Raw genomic sequence first — 11,617 nt, 5'->3', positions numbered from 1 at the left:
GATGGAGTATTCATATCCTTACTTCCTTTGTTTAGTTATTAGCTATTAGTTATCAATTCATTTATCAGTTCTCGGTTTAGTCTCAGTTTTAGGATTTACAGTTCTTTCTTTCAGTTTTTTTACATACCAGCGTAATTCAAATGTACTGACGTCCCTTTCGCTCGGGGTTTGCATCTTATGATGCAGATAATAATTTACAGATTGACTATTCAGAGCACTAGGATTCTCGTACCAGCTATTTGGTGAGTCTCAATTCTTTCGGGGCATTATCATTACTTTACAGTCTTTTAATATTTACAGGCATTCAGTGTTCTCAGTACTTCATTAGAAGCTTCATAGACTAGAGTAATAGTGAGGCAGAGTCGAATTTTTATGTTAAGCAATGTAGGCTACAGATATGTTTCAGACATATATTAGTGTTTTCACACTTTGATTTATATCATTCTAACTTTCAGTATATCAGCATGTGTTAGTTCATCTTCCGCATCTAGTATATTATGATATCACATGTTAATTTAGCTAGCTAGTTGGTTTGCTCGGTCATATGTAATTAGGCACCGGGCGGCGCATCACGTCCAGGCCCAGATTCGGGGCGTGACATAAATATACTATATTTGCATATTTAATATTTGTCTTTACTCTATTATTGTAATAGGAAGATCTTCTCAATTTCTCCTATTGAAAACCATATAATGATAAATTATTAAGTTGACCAGATTCATGTTTATATTACATGAAGGTGGCAGAGATAATGAGGATAATGGTATAGATATTCCAGAAAGCAAAAATGTTAGACAAAACAACTAAAACAAGTAATCTTACACACAATAGCAGTAACTAAGATATCTCGAGTTCGACAGCGAAGTATGGAATGATTGTTGTTGGGAACACTTTACGTACCCCGAATATATTATTTTTGGTGCGAATTCGAATTTAGTTGGGTCACAATATGAGTACCGAACACAGAGTAGAAAATCAAATAAGCCTCTATCATCTATATGCTTTCTTAATTATTTGATTTTCCATCTTGTGTCTAGTACTCGTATTGAGACTCCACTAAATTCGAATTCGCGCCAAAAAATACTATATTCGGGTACGTAAAATGTTCCCAACAACAACAATTACATACTCAATGCTCGATCTCGAGATATCTAGTTAATGCTATTGTGTGTAAGATTACCTTTTTAGTTGTTTTGTTTGGGAATAAATCCCCTACAGAAATAACATTCACGGTAATAAAAGCAGAATAATAATGTAACACCGAGATACGATGAATAGAAGAGCAACGACGACACCAAGATTTTTACATGGAAAACCCTTCTGAATAAGGGGGGAATGCGACCCCGAGAGGAGCAACTAATATCACTATAGCAAGGAATTTTACACTTTTGTAGGCCCGAGTAAAATACTCTAAAGACCACTACAACACTCAAAAGAAATAATACTCTTTTGATATTCCCACCTTACTATAATATCGTTCACACTCTCTATTTTCCTCACAGACTATTTTCTTATACCCTATCTGTGATGCCTCACTCTTTCTTTCTATCTTTGTTGGTGTGTTTGAAAGAAGTGAAAGAGCTCTCCTTTTATAGGAGAAAATACATAGCCTCGAAGAATGCTACAGGAGGAGCTTCAATTCTCCTCCATTCATTTCCAAACTTGGGGCCAAAGTAATCATAGGCACATGCTTATTACAAATGGGATGGACCCCATAATCTCTCCCTCGAGTCCCATTCACCTGAAGGAGGTAACACCGGCGTGTCTAGTTTGAGCGCATGCTGACAAGTTCCTTACATAGCTCAAACTTGTCTCTTGGTACTATCTTGGTCAGCACATCCGAAGGATTCTCACTTGTATGGATCTTATTGACCTGCATAGATCCATCCTCTATCTTTCCTTGAATCCATTGATATCTCACGTCGATATGATTTATCCTTGCATGATACATGGTGGTTTTGTTCAAGTCTATTGCACTTTGACTATCGCAATAGACTATATATTCCTTCTGGTGCAATTCAAGATCTTGCTGAAACCGTTTTAGTCATACCACCTCCTTGCCAGCTTCTGTAGTGGCAATATTTCTGCTTCAGTTGTAGAGAGTGCGACACACTTCTACAACTTCGACTGCCATGATATAGCTCCCTTGAAAATGTGAATAGGTATTCGGTAGTAGATTTATGATTATCAAGATCACCTACCATATCAACATCCGTGTAGCCCTTCAATATTGGACTAGATCCTCCAAAACACAAGCAATCTCATACAGTACCTCTTAGGTACCTGAGAATCCACTTGACTGCTTCCCAATGTTCTTTTTTAGGATTTTCAAGGAACCTGCTAACAATACCAACTACATGAGCAATATCAGGTCTAGTGCATACCATTGCATATATCAAGCTTCCGACTGCTGAAGAATAAGGAACTCTGGCCATGTTCCCTTTCTCCTCCACTATTGTAGGACACATCTTCTTGGTCAACTTTAGATGACCAGCAAGAGGTGTGCTAACTGGTTTAGCACTTTTATGGTGAAACGTTTCAGTACACATTCAATGTACTTCTCCTGAGATAGCCACAACTTTCTGCATGTTCGCTCTCGAACAATCTTCATCCCCAGAATTTGTTGTGTTGGGCTCAAGTCCTTCATATCAAATGACTTGGACAAATCTTTCTTCAACTTTGTTGTCAGCTCCTTGTCTTGTCCTACAATCAACATATCATCCACATACAATAACAATATAATAAAGTTGTTATCAGAAAAACTTTTAAAGTATACACATGGATCAGAATAATTCTTTATGTATGTTTGAATTTTCATGAATGAGTCAAACTTCATGTGCCACTGCCTTGGTGCCTGCTTCAACCCATAAAGACTCTTATTCAATTTGTACACCATGTGTTTCTTTCCAGCTACTTCAAATCCTTCTAGCTACTCCATATAAATCTCCATGAAGAAATGCAGTTTTCATATCTAACTGCTCCACTTCAAGATCTAGGCTAGCTGCTAAGCTCAAGATTGTACGAATAGAAGTCATTTTGACAACAAGTGAGAAAATTTCATCAAAATCAATACCTTTTTTCTGTTCGAAAACTTTAACCACCAATCAAGCTTTGAATTTGACTAGCTTGCCATTTCCAACTTTTTTGAGTTTAAAGACCCACTTACATTTGAGTGGTCTTTTACCCTTTGAAAGTTCAACTAGCTTGAACGTGCCATTTTTCTGTAGATATGCCATCTCTTCTTGGATAGCTTTCATCCACTGGTTCTTTTCTGGATGGGGCAACACCTCCTTAAGACTTTCTGGCTCCCCCTCATCATTGATGAGGACATACTCTATGGAAAGTTACCTGCATGATTCTACCCTTAGACTTTCTGATCTCCTTAGAGGTTGAGGTTATTCTTCTTCCTGAGTAGGGTACTCCACTTGCTCAGCATCATCATCAAGTTGCTCCCCCTGATCAATAACCTCATCAGGTTTGTCCCCCTACTCGGCAACCTCGTCGGCCCTACTTTTTGCACTTGTGGGATTGTTAGAAGTAGAAGGAAAGGTAACAAGGTTAGGGATTATACCATTCTTGGCCTTCTATGACTGATTATCTACAGCTCCAACTTCACTTTCTCGGAAGATTACATCTTTGCTTCTGATGACCTTCTTCTTTACAGGATCCCACAATCTGTACCCGAACTCTTCATCTCCATATCCGATGAATATGCAGGGAACTAATTTATCATCCAGCTTTGTTCTCTGCTCCTTTGGTACATGTGCAAAAGCTCTGCAACCGAACACCTTGAGATGTGAGTAGGACACCTCCTTGTTGATCCAAACTCTCTCTGGGATGTCAAACTCCAATAACTGATGGACTCCTATTGATCAGGTAACAGGCTGTCTGAACTGTTTCACCCCAGAATGACTTAGGCAGTTTAGCCATTCTGAGCATGTTTCTCACCTCTTCAACAATGGTGCGGTTCATCCTCTTAGCTACGCCATTGTGCTGTGGGGTTCCAGGAACTGTTTTTTCATGTCCGATCCCATGACTTGAACATTAATCTTCAAATTCCCTTGAAGTATACTCACCTCCATTGTCACTTCGGAGACGTTTTAGCTTTCGACCCGTCTCCCTTTCCACTAGAGCATAAAACTTCTAGAAAACTTGAAACACCAGATCTTTGGTTTTCAAGATATAAGCCCACAATTTACGTGAAGCATCATCAATAAAAGTAACAAAATATTTGTTACCGCTCATCGATTCAATTTCTATTAGACTACAAACATCAGAATATACTAAAACAAGCATATTCAATTTTCTTTCAGATGGTGTCTGAAATGAGACTCTATGATGCTTACCAAATAAACAGTAGTCACAAGGTTTTACTGTTGTACCTTTGGCAAAGGAGATGAGTGATTTCCTGGCAAGAATCTGCAATCTCTTCTTGCTCATATGACCCATTCTTTTGTGCCAAAAATCTGCAAAAATCTCATCTTGTGCCACGTTCAATTCACCTCGGCATATTTCTGTATTTGTCATGTACAACGTACCACGAGCAACTCCTTTTGCAATCATCAATGATCCCTTTGTGAGTCTCTACTTTTGATTTGCAAAATAGTTCTCGTACCCATCTCGGTCCAAAGCGATTCTCGAGATCAAGTTCATCCGCAAATTAGGTACATGTCGCACATCTTTTAGAACCATTGTGCATCCAACATTTGTCTTGATACAAATGTCACCAATCCTCGTAATCTTAGAGTAACTTGTGTTACCATTCTCACAAAGCCGAAATCACCTGTTACATATCTGCAAAAAAAATCTCGTACCTGTGTGGCATGGTAAGATGCTGCTGTGTCAACCACCCATTCCGACTCTGGATCTTCCAAGTGCATGCATTCGTCTTCCTCATTTATGAAGAGAACAACATTACCATTGTTTTGCACTACGGCGGTTGTGTTGTCGTCATTCATCTGGCCATTGGTTTCACCTTTGCCCTTTCTTATATTTGGGCAATCTCTTTTGAAATGACCTGGTTGATTGGAATTGTAGCAATTTCTGACTTTTGATTTGTATCGGTTCTTGGACTTCCCACGACCTCGAGATCTACCATAGTTGCTCGAACTCCTTTGATAACTCATGTCTCTACCTTCTGTGATGAGAGCATGTCCTTGATTTTCAGGCTTCTTTCTCATATACTCATTGAGTAGAAGAGCCGATATGACGTCTTTCAACTAAATGATAGTCTTACCGTGCAGGATGGTTGTTGCCAAATTATCGTACAAAGATGGCAACGAGTTCAACAACAAGATGACTTTATCTTCTTCCTCGATTTTCACTCCGAGGTTGGTGAGCTGTGTGATGAGTCCGTTAAACACATTTAAATGTGACAAAAAATTCGTACATCACCCATGTGTAGGGCGAATAACTGCTTCTTCATGTACAATTTATTTGTCAGCATTTTGGACATGTATAGGCTTTCCAACCTTGTCCAAATATCACATGCGGTGTCTTTATCAATGATATTATTTACCACATGCAACCTGATTACACTAGCAGCCTTTTCATCCAAGTCAGCACAATCCTCGGCTTTCATGATATCAAGCTTTTTGACAGTATCATCTAGTACCTTGTGCAATCCCTGTTGGATGAGCAAATCCCTCATCCTTCTTTGCCATGTTGAGAAACCACTATCTCCGTTGAATTTTGCTACCTCGTACTTTACTCCGAACCTTTTTTTTCACTGAATATAGTGCTACCGACAGTGAATAGTATTTCTATGAACGAGTAGAACATTCTGATACCAGTTGTTTGGAATAAATCCCCCACAGAAATAATATTTGTGGTAATAAAAGCGGAATAATAATGTAACACCGAGATACGATAATCAACAAGAATAAAAGAGTAACGACGACACCAAAAATTTTACGTGAAAAACCCTTCTAAATAAGGGGAAAAACCACGACCCCAAGAGGAGCAACTGATATCACTATAGAAGGAATTTTACATTTTGTAGGCCCGAGTAAAATATTCTAAAGACCACTACAACACTCAAAAGAAATATTACTCTTTTGATATTCCCACCTCACTATAATATCGATCACACTCTCTATTTTCCTCACAAACTATTTTCTTATACTCTGTTTATGATGTCTCACTCTTTCTTTCTCTTTTTGTTGGTATGTTTGAAAGAAGTGAAAGAGCTCTCCTTCTATAGGAGAAAATAAGTAACCTCCAAAAATGCTACAAGAGGAGCTTCAATTCTCCTCCATTCATTTTCAAACTTGGGGCCAAAGTAATCATAGGCACATGGTTATTACAAATGGGATGAACCCCACATTTTGTTGGACCCGATTAAAGTAGAATTCCTGACAAAAAATACCATATTGGGGGTAACCAAACTGCTTCCAATATGGTAACTTTATATCTAGTGCTCGAACACGAGATTTATAGTTAAAAGATGAAGGTATATTTACCACTCTACCACAATCCTTATCAGTGTCTATAGGCTTTCTGACGCGAGATGCTATAGCTATTGATTCTTGTAGTAAAATAATTAAGGTACTCTGGAGGGCAAACGTAATTAGTTTATTAAAATGTTTGTTTAGAGAAGGCTTTCTGACGCGAGATGCTATAGCTATTGATTCTTGTAGTAAAATAATTAAGGTACTCTGGAGGGCAAACGTAATTAGTTTATTAAAATGTTTGTTTAGAGAAGGTAAACTCATTTTCTATGGCATGATCATGTATACAGTACAGCGATTTCACTTGAGAAAACGACTTGGTGGTAGTCATAATCTTGAAAAGACATTAGAGGCAACCAAATAATGTAAACAAGAGCCAATTTCCAATTAAGAATTTTGTCGTGAGAAGTGAATTAAAAATATTATTAAGGATAAATTAATAATAAAAGTCTTGGTGAAACTGAAAGTGCTTATAAACTAGAAAGTCATAAGTTGGGGTAGCAGTTTATAGTTTATGGTTAAATTTAAGTGTTTATAAACACTTTGCGTGTTTATCAAATGCGTAAATAAGCCAAAATCTATTTATAAGCTAGTTTGACCAGTTTATAGGCTTAGACAAACGCTCTTTTAGTCATATAAACGCATTGCTAAATAATAAATGGAGTATTTGTCCTCTAAAAATACTATATTTCCACACTTAAAGCAGAAGCTAAGAGATATTCCAAGAATAGAAAAAATAACGAAGAGAGGGATATCAGGAGCACCTTTAATTTAAAAACCAATATATTCTTTTGACTTAATTGCATCAGTTAGATCAAGTTGATATAACGTCACACAATTTTAAATTAATTGTTAGTCATTGTCAAGAAATTTAAAAAAAAGACTAATTCACACTAGTCAATGCGTAACTTCTTTAAAAAAATGTATAACTTCATTGAATGAATGAATTAATTAGTGTGTATTATACCTTTCTAGAATCTGCTGATGCTAGAATTTGTAGACCTCCAAATTTTTAAAGAAAGGCAACTATTTAGTCAATGAACTTTATTTTTAGAAACAGGATTCGAATTTGGTTGATTTAATCTAGAGGTAAGTATTATCCGAAATAATTGGGCGTAAAGCGCTCATAGGTGACTTTTTAAGTCCGCCGTCAATCCCAAGGCTCAAACCTGGATAGACGGTGAAAACTGTCTAGTTGGAGTATGGTAGGGGCAGATGAAATTTTCGGTGGAGCGGTGAAATACATAGAGAACGGAAAAAATACAACCGCATAAGTACTTTGTTGGGCCGATACTGACACTGAGAGATGAAAGCTAGGGGAGCAATTGAGATCAAATACTCTCAGTATCCTCCATATATATATATATATATATATATATATATATATATATATTCCCCGATTGAGGAGGTAACTGCAAAAACTCGAAAGTAAATGACCAATTAATCGTCTTGTGCGGAAGCAAACACATTAATTTTTCTAATTAATACCAAACACAATGTAAAAAGTCGAGAAGGGTGAAGAAGGAAGAGAAAAAAACACTAATAAACACAATAAACACAAAGTAGCACATATTTTATTATACTATTTTTTACATAAACACTAGTACACATACATTTTCATCTAATATTTTCTTCTTTTATTTTTGTTTACTTTCTATGACTAGCACCATCTAACTAGAAAAATTATCTTATTGGCTTTTCAACATATTTCCATTAATCCTTGCACCATTTGACATCTTCTTCATATTGTCTTCTTGTCTTATCCTCCCACCATTAGACATTTTCTTCATAGACAAAGCTGCATTTAGAAAATCTTCCATTGCTTTAATAGAAGATCCTTTAAAATCCTCATTATCTATAATAGCATCTCCTATTATTTCTTTAACTTCAATAGCTTTCCTTCTAATTTCTTTCCCTTTATCATTTTCCCCCATAACCAACTCAATCTTTTCCAATATATTCTCATACTTAACTTGAGAATTATTCCCTCTAACCACCTCAACACAAACACCAACATCTTGTTCCAAGAATTTTGAGTTGTAGAATTGCTCTGCTGCTATAGGCCAACCAAGTAGTGGCACTCCATTTCCAAGTGATTCTAACACTGAATTCCATCCACAATGTGTCAAGAACGCTCCAATCGAATTGTGAGCCAAGATTTCAACCTGTCGAGACATGAAATAATTAAGTAAATAAAATCATGCTTATTGGACCATGTTGAGATATGATATAATTAAGTAATTAAAATCATAATAATAACAACAATAACAACATATCCAGTATATTTCCATATGTCGGGTCTGGGTAGGGTAGTATGTACACAGACCTTACCCTTACCTAGTAAAGGTAGAGATCGGTTGTTTCCAATAGACTCTATGTTCAAAAAGATAGGGAGGAGGAGGAGAAGAAGAATACGAAGAAAAAGAAGCACAGGAGGAAAAAGAAGAAAAAGAAAGAAAAGAATAAGTAGTACCAAAATACCAACAACAGGAACATACCATAACTGAAACAAACTAAACAACATGAAAATCGTAAAATTCTAACAATTTAGACTTTTAGATGAGATGGTTATGTAGTTCTGACCTGAGGAGCCCATTTTGGTACTATGAGTCCTCGATTTTGATCGTCGAAAACGCGTTGAACAAACCTCTCAGACAACCATTCCTCAGCTCTAAACTCCATATTAATGTCAAAACCCAAAGGGGGTCTAACAACCCATATAAAATTTACTCCACTAGCATTATCCAATGCTTTTGCTAATTCCATCATTTGTGATGCTGAAATTGTACTTTGTGAGCCAAAAGAAATGTAAAGTACTGACTTTGGTTCTTTTTCATCAAGAAATTTGATGCATTTCTCTGTTTCATCCCTTGTTTCTTTACCAGCTCTTGATTTACTACTTACTGGCCAAGGTATTGGTCCAATGGCCCAAACTGGTAGTTTTAATTTTCGACGAAAATATGTTAACCCAAGCTTGTCTAATTCTTCAACTGTATTGAGAATAATCCCATCAGAGTTCATCCAATTTGTAAGATTTTTCCAGTTGAAATTTGTATATGGATCATTTGAATCAGCTGCTAATAAACTTGGACTCAATTGACTAATTTCAAGATTTCCAGCTTCTTGAAAATCAGGCATAGTAAACTCAAAATTTCTTGTTTTTTTATGTGGCAAATTTAGCCACATAGAATAATAACATGCCAAACCAAAACCACTAGCCCCACTAAAAATAAGATGAAATATTCCAAATTCATGTGCTATATTTGCTGACCAACCAAAAAAAAAGTCTGATATAATACAAAGTGGTTTTTCAATAAGATTAGAAACAAGATTTCTAAATGAAGGTTCAAGACAAGAGGAAATTGTTGTAAAATGTAAAGTAAGGTTATAAGGAAGTGAATCAGTATTTTCAGTATTTGGAGGTAAGCCATGTTGAGAACTATTGAATGGAATTTCAAGAAGAGAAATTGAGGAATTTAAAGGTAGAGATGATTTGAGTTTCTTGATATTGAGTGGTGTGTTTACAAAAATTATGTTGTACTTTTTTTGTTCTAATTTGAAGGCTAAGGTTAAGAAAGGTATAATATGGCCTTGTGCCATGAATGGGAAGAAGAGAATTGTTCCTTTATTCTTCTCCATTGTTTGGCTCTCTGTATTTTTTTAGAAAGAATGCAAAGGAAGAAAGTTGATATAAATAGAGGATATAAATTGTTCCTGTATTCTTCTCCACTGCTTGGTTCTCTCTATTTTAAAGTGATGCAATTATTATTCTCTTTCCTTTGCCGGAGGGAGCCTTAGCGTAACTGGTAAAGTTGTTGTTATGTGACCAAAAGATCACGGGTTCGAGCCGTGGAACGACTGCGTACGATAGACCCTTATGGTCCGACCCTTCCCCGGACCCCGCGCATAGCGGGAACTTAGTGCACCAAACTGCCCTTTTTATAGCCTCTTGCAGAAATACAAGGTAAGGTTGCGTACAATAAACCTTTGTGGTTCGGTCCTTTCCGGATCCCACACATAGCGAGAGCTTAGTGCACCGGGCTCTTTTTCCTTTACCAGATCTAATTGTAGCTAACAAATCATTATAGTCGAATATATATTTAAATTTCATATATTGACGATACAAACAAAAATTATGCAACTTATAAGTAAATCGATATGACATGCATTAATTAAAATCTGATAAAATAGTAACTAATATATTATAATAAATTAAACTATATTGGCAGTGTAAAAGAATCTTTATAATATCGGTATAAAAGTCAAATATAAAGCGTAGTTATGAAAAGGATGATAATTTTTGGCCTTTTGGGATGCTTTTGAGAACATTTCCATGTTGTGTATTCTTTCCATATATTGTATTCCTAGTGAAAATAATTTATTACTACTATATACAGCAATTGTGGCAATGCTTAGCAAAGACATACCGTAATCTACAAGTTTAACTCTTTTTTTTAGCAGCTGGAGTAAAATTGTAATAAAGGAAACATATATTATTCAACCTTTTAGTGTTGAAGATTTGATTTGATTTGCTTTTGATTTAATCAATTTCCTTTTTTGTTTTCCGCCGGATGTGTTGTATTCTTTGGCCACGACTAATCCGGATAGACGCATAAAAGGGTGCGCTTTCTACACACACAAAAAAAAGTTATTCTAAAGTTCAAATTCGAGACCTTTGATTAAGGTGAAAGAATCTTATTCATTCCACCATATTTTTTTGTGGTGATTTAATTAAATTATCGGTTTTACATCTGCGAATTTTTCTATTATTCTTGAACACCCTAAATACTATTCTACCATAGTATTGTGAATCCCCAAGACAGTTTTCCAGTGGCGGAGCTACAGTATCAAAAGTGGATTCGACGGAATCCAGTAACTTTTGTTCATACTTTATATTTTCTTAAGAAAATCCAATGAATATATATAAATATATAATTTAGAACTCAATAACTTAAAAGAATTAACGCCGGATTTATAAACTTCAAATTCTGGCTCCGTCTCTCCTAAATTTTCATTGTGAGTCAATAATCATCTTTCCGTTGTTTCTCCTTCAATAATGCCTTAAAATAATAAATCTAGCTCAAAGGCAAATAGGCAGTTACTAACTTACTATCAGTTATGGAGTAACAGTTAGTACCATCAACAGTAAACTCCTATATCCAGGGGTC

General features: G+C 36.0%; 1 protein-coding gene across 1 annotated transcript; it reads right to left on the bottom strand.

Moving 5' to 3' along the window:
- Positions 1-8,001: 8,001 nt before the first annotated feature.
- Positions 8,002-10,163, bottom strand: LOC107766343 (UDP-glycosyltransferase 92A1). The gene is made up of 2 exons (XM_016585110.2): positions 9,033-10,163; positions 8,002-8,614 (listed from the first exon to the last, which is right to left on the bottom strand). The coding sequence occupies exons 1-2, from the start codon at positions 10,086-10,088 to the stop codon at positions 8,138-8,140; spliced, it is 1,533 nt and encodes a 510-aa protein (XP_016440596.1). The 5' UTR covers positions 10,089-10,163; the 3' UTR covers positions 8,002-8,137.
- Between the last annotated feature and the right edge of the window lie 1,454 nt (positions 10,164-11,617).

This window comes from Nicotiana tabacum, chromosome 18 (genome assembly GCF_000715075.1).
Source record: "Nicotiana tabacum cultivar K326 chromosome 18, ASM71507v2, whole genome shotgun sequence".
NCBI lineage: Eukaryota > Viridiplantae > Streptophyta > Magnoliopsida > Solanales > Solanaceae > Nicotiana > Nicotiana tabacum.
This window is presented reverse-complemented; position numbering and strand designations above follow the sequence as displayed.